This window comes from Pyxicephalus adspersus, chromosome 9, assembly GCF_032062135.1.
Source record: "Pyxicephalus adspersus chromosome 9, UCB_Pads_2.0, whole genome shotgun sequence".
Taxonomy (NCBI): domain Eukaryota; kingdom Metazoa; phylum Chordata; class Amphibia; order Anura; family Pyxicephalidae; genus Pyxicephalus; species Pyxicephalus adspersus.
In genome coordinates this window covers 20340566-20364989 of record NC_092866.1, presented here as the reverse complement: position 1 = coordinate 20364989, position 24424 = coordinate 20340566, and the positions used below count along the sequence as shown (strand labels likewise).

General features: G+C 38.5%; 1 protein-coding gene across 1 annotated transcript in view; it reads right to left on the bottom strand.

The window, feature by feature from the left end:
- The window catches only part of LOC140338498 (uncharacterized), a 153772-nt gene that overhangs the window by 10383 nt on the left and 118965 nt on the right, over positions 1 to 24424 (bottom strand). The window contains exon 6 of the mRNA XM_072422737.1: positions 4957 to 5044. Within this exon, the coding sequence (XP_072278838.1) occupies positions 4957 to 5044 (88 nt within the window). The remainder of the gene's footprint in view (positions 1 to 4956; positions 5045 to 24424) is intronic.

Genomic DNA, 24424 nt, shown 5'->3' with positions numbered 1-24424 from the left:
TTAGTATAAAAGAAGAGCACATATAAGACTACAATTTTATTTTGGTGTTTTTAATTAAAACATTCATTTGTGCTTATTAACTTTTTAAGAAAGTAGACTATAGTTGCTTTTGTTCTTCATACTTGTGTTCTCAGTTGTGGAAAACTTCACTTTATAACTAGGCTGGAGGCCTTTCCTTATAGGAAAGTCTGCTTAACTTTATCATGGATCATACACCATTACTTCTACTATTATCACTTGCAGTCTAATTTAAACTTAAACCTAGTAATCTACCAGTAGATTTTGGAAAAAAATAACTGTAAAGCAGTGTTTCCCAACCTTTCTTAGTCGCGGCACATATTTTACAATTAGAAAAATCCCACGGAACACCACCAAAAAGTCAGACACGTAAATTAGCTACCTGCTGCCATCTAGTGGAAGAGTTTTTTTTGGTTCTGCCTTTCACTATACATCGCTGGTATAGACAAATGAAGACAAATTTTTTGCAGTAAATAAATCATTTTGGGACCAATTAACTGAAATTGGATAATTTCCCACGGTAAACCCGAAGATCTCTCAAGGCACACCAGTGTGCCGCGGAACAGCGGTTGAAAAACACTGCTGTAAAGAATACCCAGTTACATACAAGAAATTCTAAGGAAGTGCGTTTGCTAGACATGACTGTATTTCTGTAGTTGGTAGTGCTATACCTAATTCACAAAGTTTAGTGACAATTCCTTTGAAGAGTAAAAATTAACTAAACCCCTTTAGTAAAGAAACAGCATTACATCGCATTGTGATATTAGAATTTTATTAAAAAATAGGTCTGTTTGGTATTGACTAGTTTTATCAAATTGAGTTTTCTTTACATACAGATGTTGAAAGTTTGTTGGGTTGTTACTTCCAATAAGTGGTAAGAGAGCATAGACAATTCAATACAGCTCAAAACTATTTGGATAGAGTCATGTCATGTAGGAAATTCCTTAAACAGAAGGGTTGATTAGTCCAGGTTGTATTGCAATTCTCCAGTCACTGCCTGTTGGGGTGGCCTTGCTCTGTGTTATGGTCTTTACTCCCAGCAAAAGTAGGAGATTATTACAAACCTACCAGTATTTATCAGGAAGCCCAGTGCTTTGATTAATAATAGTTTGCTTGCACAAATTTATGACAGATATCTGTTAATGATACCACTCAGTCATTTAAAATAAAAGCTGGGTGTGAAACAGTAGTTATGAGCTTAGGTTCTTCACACGTATGTAATACATTCACCTATGAGTTATTTCTTTTTTTATTAGACTATGCTAGATTCTTAGACAAGTCAAATCTTTATTGGAATGCTTTGCCATACTGGCAGATGACAACAATGTAAATTATGAAATAGACAAAAATACAATCTCCAGGTGAAGTCAAATAGTTTTATAAAGCCATCAGAACAGAAGCAACTAAAGATAAAGATCTGAATGTGAGGAAAGTTCTTAAATTACACACAGATGACATCTTGTTTAATAATCCCACTTAACAAAGTCCAGTTCATCTACTGGCAGTTTATAGAGCCTGATGACATACAGAACTTCTGGGAAGATTTACAAGGTGTCATGAAGCACTGTTTCCATACTTTCCCTGTGCTATGTTTGTAAGTCAACTATTTCAAAGAATTTATATTTGTTGCTTTACCGTTTTAAATCTAATGTGCGTAACACAATGGCTATGGAATATAATTCAAATTTAACTCCAACCTGATGACAACAATACAGAATTTCGGTGAAATATGGAATTAATCATGTAGGTCAAAGTGTATGGTATACCATTTGTTTTAGCTTTAATTTTGTGTGTTACAATTCCTTCAAGTTTTGATTGCTGTCTGTGTTTCTGATGGGGACTTTCACCTCACTCTATGCATACTTGTCACACTCGGGGATAGAGGGCCACTAGGGGGTGCTACAGCTTGCACAGAGGTGGTATGAGCCCTGAGCCCTAAGCAGTAACCAGGTCTTTCCCAGAGCCTTTGATGGTGAGGATGTTAAGCTGGTTACTGCCAGGTTGCGGTCCTTGGGCCCACCCAGATGGGCAATATGAAAATACCAAATCACAAAGCAGAAGGATAATCGAGGAAGGCAGGGGTTGAGACAGGCAGCAAACAAGAGAGGTCAGGTCACACGCCAGGGGTCAATTGGCAGGGACCCAGGAGACAGACACTAGTGACACAAGGGCCACTGCGGGCACATGGAACACAGGAGACACTGGAAGCAACAGGAGGCACAGGTAACGCAGGGATATCCACAGACAGACAGGAACACTGGAACAACACAGGAAAGTTGGCTGGGAACCTACAGACTGGACAACGAGGGGTAAACGCAGGAGCTAGACAGAAGAAACACTGAATTAGGCACCAGGTGAACAGGAACTAGCTTAACAGAACTAGGGGCTTGGCACAATGGAGGCACTTTGCACAAACACTGAGTGCAGTGTGTGAGCTAGCTATATAGTCAGGGCTGGTCAAGAGGCTACTTTCTGATTGATCTGATCTCAGTGCTACAGAGGAAGAGGTAAGTGTGACAGTACTTTTAAACAGTGTTTAAACATAAAGTGATAGTAGATCAAAAATGTTAAGAAAAAAATTCACCAGAACACTAGAAGACTATTTTGTATCTGGGACAGGAAGTCCCTCAACAAGACTGACAGGGTCTCAACCAATTATGAACATACTCAAATCTAAAACATAACTGTTTTGGCTTTACATAAACTTTCCAAATAATTTTTTTTACCTGCCTCCTAGATTATCCTACACAGTACTCATACTCTGAAGCTATTTCACAGCCTTTATTACATCACTTCTGCCAATGGCAACACCTCCAAACCATCACAATCACTAAAATGCAACCTTATCCTACATTAATATTCCCTTAGTTTCTAAGCTAGCAAATAGTCACATTTCCCTTACCTTACAAGGTAGATTCTACAGCATTGTTTAGAAGTGGTTTATAAATTCCTGTAGAGAAAGTAACTGAAGATACTCAGATACTCTCCAGTATCTGAATTCTGTGGAGACCCACCACCAGTAACATAGGCCTTGCTGTGAATATGCCTATCGGAAATTTCAAAGCTTTGAACATAATATATAAAAGGTACATAATTGGGCTTACCATACTTCTAAATGATACGGTTGAACGCTTTATGTATGGTGTCTATATCTGTCCTGACATTTTTACAAAGTGTATTCAACTGTAACTCATTTAGTCTAAAAAAATACTATTGTATTGTTAAAGTGAGGTAAAAATAACTCTGCTCGATATACTTGGACTAAAAATAACTCTGTTGTATGGTATGGCAACTCTGAAGAAATTATCAATTCCCTAAACAGACAAGTGCTCATGTATGAGTGTCAGCAATCTTTATTCCATCCTAATTGGTATATTGTAAGTGTGAGCAGAGGAATAACCTTATCAGTGTGCTTTTACTTTCTTGTCAAATCAAAAGCAAAGACCTAGATCAAGTTATATTGTGTAACTTCAGGGTTAGTCTGCAGGGATGTCCAGGAGATAAGTGAAGTAAATAGGTGTGCATGGATCACAAGCAAAACAAAATGGCAAATCCTTGAGCAGGTAATATACATGTAAGCATTTGGCTTTTTGCTTAAAGTTCTGCTGAAAAAAAAAAAAAAAAAATATATATATATATATATATATATACATACATATACATATACACACACACACACATACACACACACACACAACACACCACACCACATCTACATGTGCATGCTATTAATTTTGCCTGGCATGAACCTAAAAAAAGAGAGAAAGTGATTTCACATTAGCACAGTCTATTTATGAAATATTTTGTGGTATTTTTTTCACCTCTGCTAAAATCAGTGGGGACATTGCCCACAGCATCTTTATAAATAGGTAAAACTGTCCACATCCATATTTCAATATTTGAGAAAAAGAGCAAATATAACATTTTATAAACAGGCACTTTGGGAAAATGTAATTCTGTAAAAAATTCAAATAAATAATAAGCGTAAATATTAATGATAATTATAAATTATGCAAGTTAAACAATTTACAATATAATATTGAAGAAAAAGTCCATTTTATGTTATAAAAGTTTAGGAACTACCATAAACACATTCCAGTATGGTGTTATGTAATTTCTTTATTTTCTCTTTCTAGAGATTTATTTTAATGTGTATGTTTTGAAACTATACAATAATTCAGTTCCAGAAACAGCAGCAATACTTGATTTCTCAATTTATTTTTTTTTACTATCAACAAATATGAAATAGGATAACTCTGATCAGGCCATCACTGCTTGAATTAGGCAAATTGTGTCTGAAGTAACACAATGGGTGATGCTGGGAAAAAAGTATGTCTGAAGACAGAAGGCATGGTTTCTTCACTTGAAAACTACTTTTGCTATAAAACACCGGTCGCCAACTGGTGTTCCACGAGAAAATTTTTGTGGTCCGTGGCCCTGGCCGGTGCGCCTCCGAACCGCGAACCATGTCCCGCGTATGGTTTGCAGGCTCAGGGAAGGCTCCCCGCGCATGCGCAGTCCAAAGCCGTTAAATTTAGTGGTCTGTGGGTCCGAAAAAGTAGGCGCTGCTATATAAATATATTCTGTAGACCACAAAGCATGGCTGCTGTAATCCAATAAATTACAGATCTCTGCTTTTAAGACATGCTTGCATTATGTAAATTATCGACTGTATATACATGCAACATTTTATTTACATGGGTCTAAGTAATGGAACCCTGCCATTATTCAAGAATTCCCCAATTAACTGTAACAAACAAAAGTATGTTTTGTATTGTGAGGAAACCTCAGTGTTGCTTTCATTAATTTATTACAGTTTAATAATCTGTAGCCAGGTCACCAGCCCTATATTTTAGCTTCCTCTTCATTTTTCATTCCAGGCAATAGACATTGGAGAAGCCAAATAGAAGTATTCCATGGATAGTTGTAGGCACTCACCTGTAACATGTACCTGGCTGCTCCACAACAACGATAACGCTTTCTTGTGGAGAGAAGGGAAACTTCTATAATCTTCTCTTTTGATTTGCTGTAGAAAAAAAAAAGTTTTATTAAGACAAAAAAAATGTAAGAGACAGAGGTTTGATTTTATTCGGTGAATTCTCTCTACAGATGCATAACCATATTAGCAAACAAATAGTCAATTTGCAGTTAATAAAAAAGTCATTTATTGTTAAAGCCCAATCCAACATGAATATGTAGAAAGAGGTTCAGAACCTATTTTGGTTTTTTATTGTTTAACGTATTTTTAATGTTATTTTAGAGATTACAATAGTTGTTATGGTTGCTTAAATTGATCTTTGCCATGGAGTACAAGTGACTAGATACATTTGATACACCAATAATGTGTTTGATAAGAGATCTGGAATATAGTTTATTTTACATATATATATATATATATATATATATATATATAAATAACAGGAATGGAAGCATGATCAACTGATTTTCAGTTGGCCAGTAAATGAAATTGAAAATCACCTGAATTTAAGTTGATTCAAATATGGCTAGCTGAACCCTTATCACTAAAGCTAGCCAATCCTAAAATTTAAGAACAACTTAGGCAGAGATTTAATTCACACCCATAAATCATATCCTGAAGAAAACTTGGGTTGTTGACTGTAGACTCCCATATCTTCACAATCCAAAAAAGTAACCCTGAATAGAAGCCTCCTTGTCTCCCCAGGGCTCATACAGGGTGCTCAAAATTGGGTGGAGAAAAGAAGTAATACAACTGCCAGACCAACACAAGGCCTGACTGTCCTCTGGAAACCATATGCTTAGGGTCGAGCTTAGAATAGAGAAAACATGCCCACTGCTCACCATCCATTGATGATAACTTTTAAATTAGTGCATGAAATCTCATTACATTCAAATGCAATTCATTATTATTATATTCAAACTAAAATGATTATGTGAGCCAAGTCTACAACTCAAAATATGTCCATTTATTCAAATAGTGATCCCTGGTAACTAGTTTGACAGTGCCCTATTTTTCAAATCACCTTGGCATTTAAGGCTGACCCCACTTGTGTAATGCCACTCTTAGTATTTGCTCCTGGTATACGATTCATGGTAGTTATCAGTGCCACCTCATTACAAAATCCTCAGAAATATGAGGCAAAAAAGCACATAGTATGAAATCCTCATTATGTTATTTAAAACACATAAAATTATATAGTCATAATCCCAGCACCAGACACTAATAATAAAATGTATCCCTGTGTGGGTTACTTTTGGGTCTGTGGATGAACATCACCGAGATCTGCCCTTCATGTTTTGTCACAATGACTCCTGAGGAAGACCAATGTGATGAAATCTGTAGGTGGCATCATTCTGCAAAAGTGGAAGCATATACCTCTTTAGCTAATCATAGGGATTACCACTAACCAATAATTAGGACAAGCTAATCACCAACTTCAATTTTAATAATTACCCATATTTTAACTGATCACTTAAGCTAGGTAATGATTATCCTAACCTAAAACTAATTACACAGGTAAACAAAAAATTAGATTTGATAATCATCAGAAACCACAGCAAACTTTTTTAAATCCGTTTTCAAGCAGATTTCAGATCAGTTTTCAGTTTTTCCCTAACATGTACAGTTCTTCAGTTATGAGTACTATTAAAGTTACCATTGTACATGCATGTATTTTTTATACTAAAACGTAAGCACCATTGATGTAAATGGTAATACATTTTCAGTGTAAAGTAAAATAAGGCACACTGTGGTAAAGATCTACTGAACCGTGTCAGTCAGGTACCATTGTTTCTTCAGAAATGCTTAGAGTATGATTTTCTTGTGTACTTTTTGTCTGGATTGTGGCGGTACAGCATCAATCAGTAGTCAGCCATCATACTTTCATTCCGGAAACCTTGGTAGCGCTGCTCCAATAACTGAATGTCCTGATGAAAATGTTCTCCTTGTTTGTCACTCACCATACCAAGATTTTTCGGGAAGAATTCTAGATGTGAGTGTAAGAAATGTATTTCTAATAACATACGACAACCTAGTTTCTGGTATGAATCAAGCAGATTGTGAATTCCTTCCTTGTATGCAGGAGACTTATGGTTGCCCAGGAAATTTTCACACAGCCACTTGAATGCATCCCAAGCTTCTAGCTCAGCTGCTAAGAGAGATTGTTTGAAAACATCATCCTGCAAAACAGACTTGATCTGTGGCCCTATAAATATCCTTTCCTTCATTTTTGCAGTGCTTATGTTGGGAAAGTTCTCAACAAGGTGCTGAAACCCCATGGAGTTTGATTTACCCATGGCCTTTACAAGGTTCTTCATCAAGCCTAACTTGATATGGGGAGGTGGCAGAAATATTTTATGCGGCTCAACTAGAGGCAGAAACTTGACACTGCTTGTTCCGGGCTTAAAGGGTCTCCTGTAGATCAGCTGTCCCACAGGTATAGGAAACAGCAATATTTTGTGAATCCTCCTTGCATTCCCATCAGCTGGCCATTGACCTTTAGATCCCCAGAGATGTTCCACTGGTGTGTTTTATACTGGATTGCTTCAAGTAGTAACTTCATGTTGTCATAGGACTCCTTTAGGTCAACTGAATGGGCAATCGGTAAACCTGGTTTGGAATTACCATTATGCAGTAAGACTGCTTTCATGCTTTTTTTAGAGGAATCAATGAAGATAAGCCATTCAGATGGATCATGCTTTTGTGACAAACTGTTAAAGAGTGCATTTAAATCATGACAGTAGCACAGTGAGCCATCACTAGTGAAGAGCATTGTCAAGTTATGATTTAGTTTTCCGCAGTGAGTTACAGTTACACCCTTTGCAAGCAAGTGCTTCTGTTTAAGTCTTGAAGCAAGACGTTCTGCTTTGTCGTTGGAGATATTTAGATCACGAACAAGATCATTCAGCTCCGCTTGTGTAAAGGTCCCTGGTTCTGAATTGGCCAAGTAGTCAGGATCAGATGATTCGGGTTATAACTGGCTGCAACTCCAGCACATTCCTCATCACCTTCTACAGGATCAAGTCCATCATGTGGCGGTACCGGAACTGGCAATGAATCATCATGGGGAACAGGCCTAATTGTGGAATCGAGGCTGGGATATACAATTTTGTGCTTATTTTTACCTGAGAATCCACTTTTGTTGATGCAGTGCTTTATGCCGATCGGCACTGCTTTATGCCGATTTAGCCAGTCACGCAGTCCGTTGGAACAACTGGTACAGATGACAACTCGAGCCCAAGATTTATCCTGGTCATCAAGTGGACAGCCAAAATATAATTTGTATATCTTAAGTTCTGTGGCAATTTGGCAAAGTTGTGCTTTTGACATGAATGAACCACACACATAGCAGAAACTGTCTGGATCATTAAGGCAATTTCTAGGCATGATGACAAACGAAATCAATCGTAGCTAGTGCGGTCTCTAATGTTATAATATGTTAAGGCTATTTATAACAAATTTCACACAATATATAATTAGCTGCTTCACAAAAAATAGACGTGCTAGAGATAAACTGAACACAGATTTGAAATCTGCACCAAAAATACTACAAAGCCCACATAAAGTATCTGATATGAAAATGATATGTTGACCTGTGTTATTAATATTAACTGATCCCTAAAACTAACTCTAACAAATGACTTGGCATAGCTAGTACCTGAATTCACACCATTGCATAATAGTACACACAAAAAAAAAAATGAACAGCTCACTCATTTTGAATGACTTTTTCTATTGCTCTTGCTGTGATCACCACTTCTTATATATGCTGAATTCCACCTTAAGAGAATCTTTACAATTCTCTTACTGTACCGGTATTAAAGGCAGTGACAATCTTAAAGTAAGACACAACAGCACAATGCTGTCACTACAAGTGGTGATGGTCTATTCATACATGTACCAACCCTTAAATTCTGCCCTGTGTGCAAGTCAGAGATCCTCAACTCCTATCAACAAGGATCACACACAGGCTGAAATTCGGTATGAAAACAGTTAGTTATTTTAAAAATACATCAGATTCTGGCCCTCAAAAACTAGAGCTGAGGCAAGGGTGTAAGCAGAGAAAAAAAAGTGCACAATACCTCTAGCGGTATTGACCAGCAATGAATAACTGTTTTAAACAGACTTGGCCTTTAACCTCCTTGCCGTTAAGCCGACCTTCGTACGGGCTCAAAAAAGTTGCTCTTTTCGTTAAGCCCGAGATTTTCCGTACATTAAAATCCCCACTTACCCAGGTAAGTGGGGATTTTAATGTAGGGAAAATCTCGGTCCCCCTGTGCTCATCCAGCGTCGGTTTCAAACATTTTTTATATTCATTATATCTACTAGAACCCTATTCGGACATATTTCTGTAAGTTACAGGTCTACAATTTAAAAAAAAATTTGCATGAAAACCTGTAACACTTCTGGTACAGAAATCTAGACCTCAGTGTAACGCCCAGGTGGTTAAGCAACTCTTGGTTGTCTAGAGAAGTTGTTTACTAAGGACAGCAGTGTCCTCTGCAGAGGCATCACAGCAAAGGGATCAGAACAAGGTTGCAAATCTCTCATTTTTCTTGTTTTATTAGTTTGGTATCATGCTCAATCTTGATAAGAGACTCTGGCATCCTGGAAGGAATTTCATTAACAAGCTATATTACATTTCATCCTGAGCAGTAAAAGACTAATAAATAAAACAAGATTTCCTCTTTGATTTCTGGCAGCAGGTTTACAGGAAAACAAAAACATGCTACAGGTATACAGGTTTGGTAATTAGACACAGATACAAAATGGCCAATATTATCATTAGTTTACACAAAACCAGACCTCACATAGGGTGAACTCATTAGTTCAGTGTACTTTATGTTTCTAATATAACATCTACTATGTTTCCTGATAGTCAGTAATGTGTGCTTGTACTATATATGTATCATTTTAAAATGTTTAGAATAACCAAATATGAAATACTGAATATTATCACCTTATAGCACGGAAAGAAGATGGACTTAACTACATAACCCTTTTAAATAAAAAAGCCAAATTACATAACTCAGTAGCTTAAGCTAAACACTAAACGTGAACACTTTTTGTAAGTGAAGAACTGCTACCTTATAATGAACAGCTAGAAATGGTAATGGTGTCTAGGCAATATTTTGGAAAATGTACCTGTTAGGAAAGGCTTATTCGGCCAGAGATTCCATGCTATGCTCCACCGCAGTATCCCACACAGCCTATTTTGTCCAGCGTAATTTGCAGCAGCAGCAGCAAGGATAAAAAAGAAGCAGGAGCATCTCCTGCATCCCTTTTGTCATGCAGCCTGAGATTTACTATCTCGGCATCCCCTGTACACTCGGAGGTTGTGAACAGCTGAAGGCGATTTTAGGAGCAGATTAGTTCCTGGCTCAATCCTGCGCTGCCACTGGCTGCTAGGGCTTTGGAGCCTCTCTGCTCCTATTCACCAGTGTCTGTTGTAGCATAAAGCTAGGCTGACTTGCTGCTGGTTGATGTATTTGCTTGATATACTGCTGCTTAAAAAAATTAAGCAAAGTCATTACCAGGTAACTACAGACCCGTTAGTTAACGGTAACGTCCATAGTTCAAAAGGTCCTAGAGAGTTTGATAAAGAACCACATAGAGGAGTTTCTGCTAGAAAATAATATTATAAGTGATAGTCAGCATGGCTTCAAGAAAGACAGAAGTTGTCAAACAAATGTATTCTCTTTTTATGAGGAAGTAAGTAAACAGGTAGACAGTGGAGTAGCAGTTGATATAGTGTACTTGGACATTGCTAAAGCATTTGACACAGTACCCCACAGATGGTTAATATGCAAGTTAGGGTTGATAGGTTTAGAAAAGTCAATCTGTAAATGGATAGAGAACTGGCTTAAAGATTGCATCCAGAGAGTTGTAATTAATGATTTATACTCTGAATGGTCTAAGATTATTAGTGGTGTACCCCAGGGTTCAGTGTTGGGACCTTTACTGTTTAACATCTTTATAAATGATATAGAGTTTGGGATTAAAAGTACCATTTCTGTGTTTGCAGAAGACACCAAACTATGTAATGGAATTATGTCCATACAGCATGTCAATAATCTACAAGCAGACCTGGATGTAGTGTTTGACTGGGCAGCCAAGTGGCAAATGACATTTAATATAGATAAATGTAAAGTTATGCACTTGGGCGCTAACAACATGCATGCTTCATGCTGTCTAGGGGGAATACATTTGGGGAAGTCAGAAATGGAAAAGGATCTGGGGGTTCTGGTAGATCATAGACTTAAAAACAGCTGCAATATCTAAAGCTAGCAAAGTACTTTCTTGTATTAAAAGTGGAATAGACTGCAGAGATGGAGACATAATCCTGCCCCTGTACAAAGCATTGGTCAGACCACATCTGGAATATGCAGTCCAGCTCACAAAAAGGATATTGTTGATTTGGAGAGAGTGCAGAGAAGGGCAACTAAATGAATAAAAGGAATGGAGGAGCTCAGCTATGAGGAGGGATTAGCTAAACTGAATCTATTCTCCCGAGAAGAGAGGTTTAAGGGGGATATGAACACCCTGTGTAAATATATAAACGGTCCATATAGAAAACTCTCTTCCCCAATATTCACTTTAAGATAAATACAAAGGGCACTCTTTGCATCTGGAGGAAAATAAGTTTAAGCTCCGGATAACTCTGGAGGGATTCCTCACTGTAACGTTTGTGAAAATGTGGAATCGGCTCCCTCAGGAATTAGTTCCAGCAACTTCTTTAGATTGCTTTAAGAAAAAGCTAGATGCTTTTCTAGAAGCACAGAAAATAATTGGGTATTAGGGCTTTAAAGTCAAAATAAGAGTGACTGTCGATCCAGGAATCAGGAAAGAATTTTTTTCCCCTGTTGAAGCAAATTGTACCAGGGTTTTTTTGCCTTCCTCTGGACCAACTATGTCTTATAGGGTTTTATATCTGGGATATGTTTATTTCCATAGTGGTTGAACTTGATGGACTTATGTCTTTTTTTAACCTAACCTACTATGTAACTTTGTCCATTCCCTGTTGTTTACTTTTTAATTGTATGCTGCCTGGAATGACCTTTTGCCTGTGACCCTGACTCTGCTTGTCTTGCCCTTGTGTACCATGTCTGGTGGACAAATTACCTGTGTATGACCTCTTACTTTCTATTCTTGACTTGTCTCCATTGAAATCTTGGTACTGCTTATCTGTAGGCTGCTGGTCCTCTTCCAGCCCTTCCCCAAACACCATCCTTGCGTACTCCCGGGGGGCAACCGTGTGCTGGGATATGCAACCAGTCTCCCGAGGCTGATCAGGGGCTTGCTTTAGGTAAAGAGTGCAGCGTTTCATTTTGAGACTGGTGTCTGGCAAATACTGTTGCTGGACCAGGGCCTTACAGTACCCTTGTCTGAAACTTCTTATGAAAATTATGGTAAGGCATCGCTGCCTCTGACTGCTGGTCTTTGGAAATTTGAAGTAAGATCTAGCGAGGTCACTGCTGTGTGGCTCTTTGTTCCCCTTGCTGCAAGTTCTTACACAAGTACACAAAATATGGTAAGCAATAGGAAACAAACCAGCTGAAAGGTAGATCACAAGTAGCAGTCATGACTGGGTGGAGAGGTTTAAACTTGGAACAATAATGTCATCAGCATACAAGAAGAAGCATTTCCCCAATCTTCTCTCCCCTACCTCACAAACGTATTACATGATTATTTCATTTTAGTCCAGGAGGAAGATGCTGACCTTAGAAGAGGACTGAAACAATGTCCCATCTAATGAGTAAAAATTCTAAAGGTATTATCAGGAAATTATGTGATGTTTGTGAGAGTAATTTTGTGTTGTGTTGTGTTTGTGAGAGCTTACATTTGCATGTAAGCAGTGCCAGGAGAAGATAGTCTGACACCCAGGGAGAAAAGGCCAAAGTACACACTTCTCATTGGCCTGTACATACATTGGGCAAGCCAGGACACAGAGGAGGCAGCACCCCAAAAGTGCTCCCATCTTCTGCATCTTCTCTATCTCCATACAGTTAGGAGGATTCAGTATTTTAAAGTATTTTTATGATAGTAGATCTTAAGGCAAAAAAAAGAAAAGAATATTGAGTACGCTAAAGCTTTTATGCTAATAAATTGATCATTTCTTCTGTGGGCAACTGAGCAGAGCAGGCACATCCAAAAAAATAAACTAATAAAAATTGAAGCCTACTCCTGTTTGGCTGCCACATGCATATGCACTGTTTCTGCCAACAACAATCACTAAGTATAACTCCAGATATTATATACAACATAAACATTTTGGTGATCTGCGGCCCTGGCCGGTGTGCCCTAGAGCAGGGTCAGGAGAAGGACCCCCCTGGCGGGGCGCACGGGCCATTGCTGCGGACCATTTTCCTTAAACAGAACGCAGGCTTAGGGAAGTGGGCAGGATTCTGGCATCATGACGTCACTATGGGGGAAGTTTCTTCCCCTTTAAGTGACATCCGTCTCCCCGCACATGCGTGGTCCAGAGCTGGTAATTTTAGTAGTCCGTGGGACCGAAATGGTTGATGACCATTGCTCTAGAGGGTTCATTGAGCAATGAGCAGTTTGAGCCTCCCAGGTGAGTTTTAAGTGACACCAATGTTTTTTTTTGCTGTCTGAAAGGGTGTCATTCCTCCTACTGGCCAGCAATCTAAGAGGAATTCTTCCAACTGACCACCAACTATGAGCTGTAAAAAAAGAAATGATAAAAAAGGGTTCCCTGAATTCCTGAAAGTTTTTTTCAGGATCCCTCCCATGTTAAAAGGTTTGAGAAAGGCTGATCTAGATAATGTAAGATAGAGTCCATCAAGTAAGAGTCCTGAACCTTGTGTTGGAAAAACAGCTCTTGTGTGATCTTATAAGGAAATCATTCCAATGTCAAGTTTCAAGTTTATACATGGATTTTATCATCTGCCATTCATAAAATAGAATACAGCTAAAACACCCAAACCAACAATTAAAAAATATATATTTTGAACAAAACATTGAAAAGGACATTAGTCTGTGAACAGAAAAGAAGATTGCAGATGGAGATTGTAACAGTACAAAATTAGACATACTGAAATATTTTACAAGCCTTCTAAATAAATGAGGAGATAGAGACTCAGACATTCATATAAATGAAGGAGGCTGTACAAGCTGGCACCATGATAATAATGGGTGATATTTAACTACCCTAAGTATTGGACTGTTGGAACTGAAAAGCGGAAAATGTATTAACTTTTGGCAGAATAATTTAATGGTTCCGGACCACACTTTCAGTTTATAAAAAAAAAAACCTACCTCTCATTTCTGCCTGCAAAAAACATCTGCCATGCAAATTATAAATATAGATAATAAAATGATACTCTAAACACTAATAAAATGTGTAAAAATTCTAATAATTACCAATTATCCACAACATACCCAACAGGTGTTTTAAACCACCCAATCACTGTCATATTGGGATGACGCATATTGCAAAAATTATCACAATTTTTAATCAGGGACAATTTAAAGGAGAGTTAGAAACCAAAAATCTGCACTGGAAATTGATGACAGTAGGAAAGTATCACCTGGCTCTTTTAGTTTGTCCATGATTGAATAAGATCATTTAGACTTTTTTTCCTGTACACCTAAAAGATACATCTACTAATTAGTTGGGATCCCACTATTGCTGCTGACAGTTGCACACAAGCTCATAATTTATAACTAACATAAGATTTTTGTTCTTCATAGTTACTTGCACAGCCATTTTCAGTAAACAAGCTGCTCAATGTTTTATACAAGTGTGTTCTATAAAATTCATGGGCCAGGAAGATATTTTAAACCCATTCAGGCTAAGAAAATCTGGTTTAAGTAGTAGCACTGATAGAGTCTGTGTTGACAGGCTTTGGCGTTGCATTGAATAATAGGGTACTGCAAGAAAAGCTGGATTACAATTTACATCACTATGAGTAGGAATGATTTACAGTGTTCTCCCTAGGATTTTCTTTTTTCAGCTGGGTGGGGTGGGGAGAGGTGGGAGCTGTAGTCAGATGGTCAAAAAGTGGGAGGGTAAATACATGAACAATTTCATGTTTACAGTTCTTTAGGCCATAGGTGTCCAATAACCCCCATTATTGTGTCGGTTTTCTAACCCCCCCCCCCCGCATACATTCTTATACATACGTTCCAACTTTCTAATGAGTGCCCCACTAACCTACCTGGCGGACTAATTATGTCAGTATTTTTATGTCAAAAGCGGTACAATGTTTTGCATTGAAATTTGTTGTTTAATATTGTAGGCCTTTACCTCTTAGGATTAATTCCCGGTCATGATAAAGTTTGAAACACAAATCATAAATTATAATATAATAACATATTATAAATAATAATTATAAAAAATAATGAAATAATATAATACACAATAATTCAATTTAAAAATTTAACCAAATCAAAAACACTAAAATTTGTCCAAACAAGGGTGCAATATTATTTATAAAATAGTAGACACTGCATATTGGTCCACAAGACATCCCGGGTATGGTAAATTTTGAAACCTGGGACTGCACAAAGTCCAACATCAAAATCTGGACCGTAGAACCTGGTTTCCTTTGGGATCTTCCTTGCAGGGTCATCTCTCTTCGAGCAACAAACCACACACATCCTTGTAGGTGCTGCCTTTTTCTCAGCTGCTGGGATGTACTCCGTGAAGTGGGGACTAGTCAGGTGTTCTGGGTTGACAACTGCAACAGCACGACGTCCAGGTCTATACACGGCCATTGATGGTGTATGGTGGTTCATGACAATAGATTCAGAAACTTTCCAAATGAAGTCAGAATGACTCACAGTCCTGTCACTCTTTTGTTTGTAGAGAATGTAGGCATTTCACAAGCATTGCTCAACAAGATGCCAGAAAATCTTTTTGTAGTACTTTTTTTGCTGTTTTCTCATTGCTAGGTAGAATGTCATTGCTTGATCAGCTCTATCGCCACCTCCCATGGTGTTATTGTAGTCTATCACTACTCTACTATCACTACTATGATTTTTTTCCCACCTTTTGTGCGTACCATAACAGTAGAGGCATTATGGATTGTACTCATTAGGCACACACCTTCTTGTCACTCCATTACAGGGCCATCATTTTGCCTTTCTGCCAGGCAACCATTTCTCCTGTCTTCAGCTTCCTTTTTGCAAACACCGATGGCATGTTGCTCCAGTTAGCCCTAACGGTTCCATAGGCATCTGTTTTGTGTTGCAGAAGAAACTCAAAGTTCAGGAGAAGTATAAAAGTTGTCGGTTAGGACACAATAGCCCTGATTTAGCAATGGCTCAAGTGAGTGAGAGAACAGAAGATGTTGCTATTCCATAGTTGCTGTATTTTGGGTTAAAATTTGTCCCTTTTCCAGTGTATAGGACTGAATTCCAAATGTAGCCAGTTGACGATTTGCAAAGCATATAGGATTTCACATCAAATCGTGCTCTCTTTGATGCAATATATTGCACGCAGCTGAGCCTCCCCTTGTAGGCCATTAGACATGTTTCATATATGCTGATGTCTCTTTCTGGCACACAGGTCTGTTGGAAATTTTTAAGAATCATTTGAGATACTTTTTCAAATTTTCTTGAGTTTTGGTGCAGGATGAGTAGTTTCATCAAATTCTTCATTGTTGGCAAAAAGTAGATACTTCATGATCAGGAAAAATCTGTACTCTGACATGACTGTGCCAAAGAATGGAGTGGCAAGTATTTTATTGGTAGACCAATACCACTTCTGCAGGAATTTGCCCATAACTCCCTGAAGTATCACATTAAGCCCTGAAAAAGCCAAATGTCATCTTTGGTCACTGGTTCCCACTTTATGCCTCTAGCAAACCTCAGGTGTGGAGCAGCTAATTGTTGTTCGGCATACCGGTTTGTCTCAGCAACTATTTTTTACTTAATAACCTCATCGGTCAGAAACAATTGCGAGTCGTCGCGTTCAGCATCAATTTTCACACCAGGTGTTCCAGTAAATGGGAATCTTATAGGGCACTCCCTGAGCTGCACCAAGGTCTATAGAGCACCAAGTGTGCACATTACTGACCTCAAATCATCGCTGTGTTCACTTTCACTGTTACTGTCTGATGACTAGTTTCCTGGTTAATCACTATCGCTCAATTCCAAAAGTGACTCCAAATCACTATTGCTGCTTTCTAGCTGTTCAAAAACAGCTTTTGCGCTGGCGAGACGCCTTTTATATGCCATGGATGTGGTCAAGTTTCCAGTTGGAAGTCAGGGACATTCAAGGTCAGGGACAAGTGTTCAAATGAGGAAATGGTTGGGAAAAGTTCAAGCAAAGGTCAGAAAAAGGTCAGGGCTGATAGTGGACAAACTGTAAATCAGGGCACTGGACAAAGCTGTTGGATGCACTAATAGGTATACTTTTTTCATTTATTATTTCTTATTTTATTTTACTGTGATCAATGATATAAAAGCAGATTACAATGTAATATAATCTGCTTTTAAATTTCCCACCAGGCCACGCCTTCCCAGCATACCGAAGCTTCACAGATCACATCGAGAATACGATGCAGAAGCTGGCCGGGGATCATTGAAAGACGCCACTGGATCGTATGTCCCATATTTCTCCATTTCAGACTCCAACTGTCCAGTGCCCCTGTATTTTGACTCAACTTCCTAGTGTTCCATGTTTTTTTAAGAGTTTAATCCCTTGTAGTAGTGTAATAGTGATCAATGCAGTGAAAACAATTAGGCTTAGTTCACATTAGCAGTAAAAGCTCTCTAGTGACTACTGGGATCTGCTGGCTTTCTCAGGCCTAGCAGTCTGTCAAGCAGCAGTGGTTCCTGGTATGAGGAAGTGGTAAATGCAAACTTACTGCCAGTGTGAATTCTGATGTGCTCTCTTGGGCTAAAAAGGAACTTTAGTAAAAAAAAATTTACTTGATTCCTTACGCTGGTTTAGCTTCACCCTTCTTTCCAGCACTTGGCGTTTTGTCCTGTGCTGCCATTTTCTCTCCTGGGTTCTTCCTCTTGCTGTCATCTATTCAGAGGACTAGCCATCTCTGATGACTGGTGGGTGGGGGGAGTTACAAGTGCCGAGCAGAATGTCTGAGAAAAAGCCTCTGGAAAAAACTATGATTTAGCAAATGTATATGATCCAGGTTAATGCAGAGCAATTTGTGTAAGTGTACAGGGTAAGTGATTACATTTTTTAGCAGGTGTCTATATCCTACAGCTGTGTGTTTTTTCATTGTGGGATTAAAAAGCATGAATTGAGGGATTTAACAGGCTTTACAAAGTTCTGAACAATAAATCTGAGTAAGTTGCTTTGCACAATTCAGGATGCAAAAGCTTCATTAATACACATTACCCTTTTTTTTACATTTAACATTTTATGCAATTCCTATAAACATTACTGGTTTGTCTAACACATTCAATCTAGTAGTTATCAGTCCCCCCTCACATTCAAAAAAAGATTAGATTATACAAAGGATATTGTTTTTACTGGAATGCATGCAATCATGGAACTCTCTCTTCTTACTTAATAATAGATATCCCATTACAGGTCCAATACATTTTTGCATCTTTATTCTTGATAAAATGCAAGCAGGCACTTTAGTAAGTTCAAGCCAATGTACCTAATGGAGCAAGAAATAGAATGACTGGCAGATACAAAGCAGACAAACCAAGAAAATAGATGCACTGTAATCCACTGTAATAAATGGGTTTAGTGTGTCTCTGCACCTTTAAGGTATAATGGAAGGCCCTCAAGAGTACATGCTCCAGTTTCTTTATTGCATGTTTCAAGATAGAGATTAATAACCCCTCACTGTTGCCTTGATGATCTTGCGCGGCCCCGAAAGGTTGGCTTTCTTAGACAGTGCTTTTACAGGCAAAAATCCTGTGCTTTGGATGGCTGGTGACTTCTGTTTACAGCTGTTCTCTAGTGGAAACTGAATGAAAAGCTGGGACAACCACTGTACATTTCTATAGAAAAAAGGTGCCCCTTGATTGTCCTCCCCCCTCCCCTTTCCGTAGAACTGAAGACTGGAAAGATTGTTTCCAGTGACAAACTTTGGACAATAAAAATGTAGAGAGGTGTGTCCAATCCCCAAATTCCTACCCATTTGGCTCCATTGAGAGTACAACCCTGTGAAGCTAGAACTGGAAATGTTGAGACTATACCTAACATAGATAAAATGTGGACACCTCTCATCCTCCTTCTGATTTCTCCTTCTCAGTGCAGGTTGGATTTTTCTTTCCTACAAGATAATAAATGCATTTTTGGCAATTTTTCTAAGATTAAAGAGTAAATCACACATAAGTAATTAAACAGCACGTTTGTGTGCTAGTGTTCTTAATGTAAGAAAAAATAAAGCCAGCAGAATTCAAGCCACAAACTGCACACTAGGAATATACAAATATGGTTTACTAAACATGGTATATGCTGAAGTATAAATTAATGGCTCGCCTCAAAGGGCACATTGGCTTGGATACACCAAAACTTCAAGGTATCTTCAAATATCTAATAAAGAATTCAGAAGCAGTTGAACATCTGTTCGTTTTCCTGGTGTGATATAAAAAGGGAGACAATTAGTATTCTGGTATAAAAAGAAGATTCAGCCTGAATAGCTTCTAGAATGCTAGCACTCTGACCCAAAGTTTAAGCTTTGCAACCTAATGCTTTTCTTAAAGATCCTTACACCTAACCTCTAACCCTATGGGGCATTAGTTAAGTCCTTGGATAAGACCCTGCAGAAAGACATCTTCTAAAATTTTAAATATTGTACATGATATACTGTAGCTAGCCCTAGGGCCTAGGCCTGAAAAACCTCTACAGTTTTGTACACATGCCAGATGATTGTCATCCAAGACAAAAAACTTGTCATGTTACCGGTCCCCTGCCATCATAGTTACATAGGCAGATTGAAAAAAGACATAAATCTATCAAGTTCAACCACTAGGGAAATAAACATACTACAAACCAGAATATCCCAGATAAAACCCCATAGACTTGGTTGATCCAGGTGAAACATGGTTCAATTTTCTCCAAAAGGGGAAAAAATAGTCCCTTTCTGATCTGATCTCATTTATGTAAAAAATGTTGGTGGTCTGCGGCTCTGGCCGGAGCGCCCCCGAGCCAGGTCAGGAGAAAGACCCTGTTAGCGCAGTGAACCTGCCAGAGCGGCAGACCATGTCTCCCATTCAAATCCTAGGCTCAGGGAAGTAGACAGGCTGGGATCTGCAATGGGGGAGTGGGCGGGGTTATGCCATCATGACATCACTATGGGTGAGGTTTCTCCCCTTTGATTGACACCCGACTCCCCGAACATGCGCGGTTGGAACTGGTAATTTTAGTGGTCTGTGGGACTGAAAAGGTTGGCGACCACTGGTGTATATGGTTCAGTTCCATATGCTTAATTTTGATTCAGCAAAAAACTAAAGGTAGAAATAAAATTGACAAGCTAAGGAACCATACAACAACTAACACTGGAATCACAGCACAAGAAATAAGTACTGTCTCCAACCAAAGCATTTAATGAGGTTTCTCCACAAAAAAAAAAACATCAGGAAGATCTACAGTACAGAACAATTTCTATGGCAACAGAGCGGCATAGTAAAAGAAGCAGTTCTATTTATGGCAGATATGCCAACACTCATATCACACACACAGAACAGACAGTTAAACTTCAGAAAACAGAAACAGACTGAAAGGGAGGGTACAGCTACAACAAGACCTGAAAATGCATACAAAACAATTGTTGTTAGATGCCACACTGAAAAATACTGAAGATTTGTGTTCAATTATGAGAGGAAAACATAGTTCTATATATATATAATATCCTCTAGGCCAGACATTGGCAAACTATGGCCCAATAAGGATTTTACTCTGGCCCTTTGGGTGTTCCGCGGCCCTGGCTGGTGTCCCTGCACACAACCCACCCACTCTCCCATTGCAGGCTCAGATCTGCAATGGGAGAGTGGGCGGGGTTATTCCATCATGATGTCACGTTCAAGGGCGTCATAATGTCATAACCTCGCCCACTCTACCATTGACTATGGCCCCTCTGGCAATTTTTTTTTTCAGATTGTGGCCCCTGAATTAAAAAAAAGTTTGCCGACCCCTGCTCTGGCCCAATTACAAGAGCAAGAAGTAATTATTGTAACATGCTATATATCTAACTTGAGCTAAGATTTATTAGTTAAATAGTTTATGTGAAAGTACACAGACAGAGAGAAAAGGAAAACCTTATTTACAACAACCAACCCCTAAATATGAAAAAGTATACCAGGGCCTTTTTTTATTTAGTCTTCTTAACACAGTCAAATTACACTAAATAGGCACTTTAATCCTATGCAGTGATTCGAATCCTCTAATCTATACACCACCTCTGAGCTATCTGGCCTCTTCTGAACACTCTTCTAAAACAATTTTCACTTTAGATTGTTGGAGAGAGATGCACCCAACTATAATAGACTACAAATTTTATTTCAACCCTCTTGCATTGGTTTTCAGGATAGACCATATCTTAAACCCTTTACTGGAATGGGAGAAGAAGTATCTTACCAAGGAAGGGTTGATAATTATTAAATCAAGTTAGTACACTTGCCAAGTCTATTGTACTTGTAAACAAAAGAATAGGAAAGGAGAAAAAATGAGGCATTTTTGGCAATATAAAAACATACAATAATTTTTACTGAAATAGCTTTCTTACTAGACAAGCAATCTCCTATGCTATTACAAAGATTTCAAGTCCAGATATTCACATATCACAAACGGCTTGTTGCAGAAATATGCTAGTTTGATGTCTCATTTTCTGACGCATTTCGCTTTGTAGCTTCTTCAGGGGATTCTGAGACTTAGTTGTTCTCAGGGTGATTGTGAGACTTGTGAAATCTATATACATAGGCAATGTAACTATAGATGTATACAAAGGATCACCGCTTGATATGGCTGGACGAGTAGCTTGAGGGGAGTCTTCGTGATTGTACTATATATTGTAAGCCTGGATTCAAGATACGTTTTTTTGAGGTAATAGGAGTGATATAGTTCAGCGTCCTATAGTTTTAAAGTAGATTTCTGGTTTTGAATGAAAGAACTAGATCATACACCTCAAGTTGGTAATGGAAACTTTCTAGTAACATTAATTCAACACAGGTGCACAAATTGGTATTTGGGGTAGGAATCTGCTCTTCTCCTAAAGGGGGAAGAAACAAACCCTTCCATTATCAATGTTTCATTAGCAAGGGAATTTCACTTATTCAGCAGACAGTGTATACCGATGGGATGCCTGCAGTCAGCAGTCAGCTCCTCACTCTGAAAAGTAAGCGACACATGTGAAAGAGTCTGGAGACAACATGGTGAATTTTATGCAGCCTGAAACATAATCCAAAGTGACCAATTTGACAGCAGGTCAGTGATTGTCTGGGAGCACAGATACTTAGAGAGCCTTAAAGATCTCTATGTGCTGGCTAAGGGTACTTTGACTGCTGTTTTGTACCAGGATTAAATCGTCAGACCCACTGTCATACCTTAAAACTGGTGCAGTAGGGCCTTCTGCAATCTGTAAATGGATAAATAACTTGCCTAAAGACCACATCCAGAGAGTAGTGATTAGGTATTCATACTCTGAATGGTCTAAGGTTATTAGTGGTGTACCTGAGGGTTCAGTGTTGGGACCTTTACTGGTTAACATCTTTATAAATGATATAGTGTTGTGGATTAAGTACCATTTCTGTGTTTGCAGATGACACCAAACTATGTCATGAAACTAAGCCCATACAAGATGTCTATAATCCACAAGCAGACCTGGATGTACTGTTTGATTGGGCAGCCAAGTGGCAAATGACATGTATTGTTAATAAATGTAAAGTTATGCACTTGGGGGGCTAACAATATGCATGCTTCATACTGTCTAGGAGAAATACATTTGAGGCAGTGAGAAACAGAAAAGGATCTGGGGTTGCAGGTAGATCATAGACTTAATAATTGGATGCAATGCAAAGCTGCAATATGTGAAGCTAGCAAAATAACCATATAGAGAACTTTCTTCCCAATTATTAACTTTAAGGTCATTACAAAGAGGGCAATCTTTGCGTCTAGAGAAAAAGAAGTTTAAGCACCGGATAAGGAAGGGATTCTTCACTGTAAGGTCTGTGAAAATGTGGAATGGAATACATTAAATCAAAAACTTCCATATGTGAACTCTAGACCCATAGTTTATCTATATACTGCACAATATTTATTGTCATTTAGGCAGACCACTGCATGTAACATTTTCGAACTATAGCTTACAGATACACTCCTAGTGCTATAAAACCACAATATGATGCATCGAACAAAATGTTACAAAAGGATGCAGATATCCTTTGTTAAAGATTAGCTTTTACTATTGTACAGAGCAGTTAACATCACAATTGTTTAATCCTTTTTCATATTCTAATCTGTCTATGCCTGTTGCTATGGGGAGTCCTGGCTCGTACCAGACATTTTAATCAATGTGGTGATAATGCATGTTATTTTTGGTAGTAATGTCATTATGTTTGCTAGCTGCATCTGCTATATCTCAAGCGGGATGCAGGTTTCTGTATTAGTAATAAAAAGTATTCATTTGTTTCTACTTTATGCAGTCTGCATTGATTGGCAGTAGAATACAAAAAAATGAATTTTTGGACTACCATTATACCTAATGTTTCTTCATATATAGGCAGAAAACACAACTACACACACAACTAGCTGGTGTTTTTTAAAGATAGCTCTGGTGTCAGGGATCTCAGGTCACTACATAGATATTTATATAGTGGTCCGAGTACTCCAAATACTCTACTCCAGATTAAAGCGGACCTATCCCCAAAATTTTTACCTTACATAAAAGGGTAGACAACCCTTTTTTATGTAAAGTCAAATTATCTACTAACAAAAAGCCCTTTCCCTTCTTTCAGAGCCTCCTGGGATACCTAAATCACATATCCCAGGAGGCTTTTGGCTCCTCCTTCTGCGCATACAAAAAATAGAGGCTTCCCATTCTGCCATGGTGGTTAAGACTGAATGGAAGTGCAGAGCCTCCTGGTATACTAACGTCACTTACCCCAGGGGGCTTCTGGCTGCTCCTTCTGCACATGCCTGAAATCTGGCATGCACAGAAGGGGCTTTTTCCTGTAATGGGAAAAAATGCCGATCTCACATATGCGCAGTGAGATCAGCACTTTTGTTTTCTCCCATTTACAGCACGCTTTAGGAAAAAGGAGGATTTCAGGACAGGGCGGGACCCAGTTGAGGAAAGCTCCAGAGGGTTGTGGAAGTAAAGGTGAGTGTTTTTTTAAAGCAGAAGTAAACTAAAAACAAACAAAAAAATTACACCTTTATTCCCACAGATCCTTCTTGCGATCTGGTCCTGTGTCGCCCTGGGATCCCTATTTGTCCCGGCATGTCTTTCGGCTTGGAGGAAAAAATGCCCCAGAAGGAGC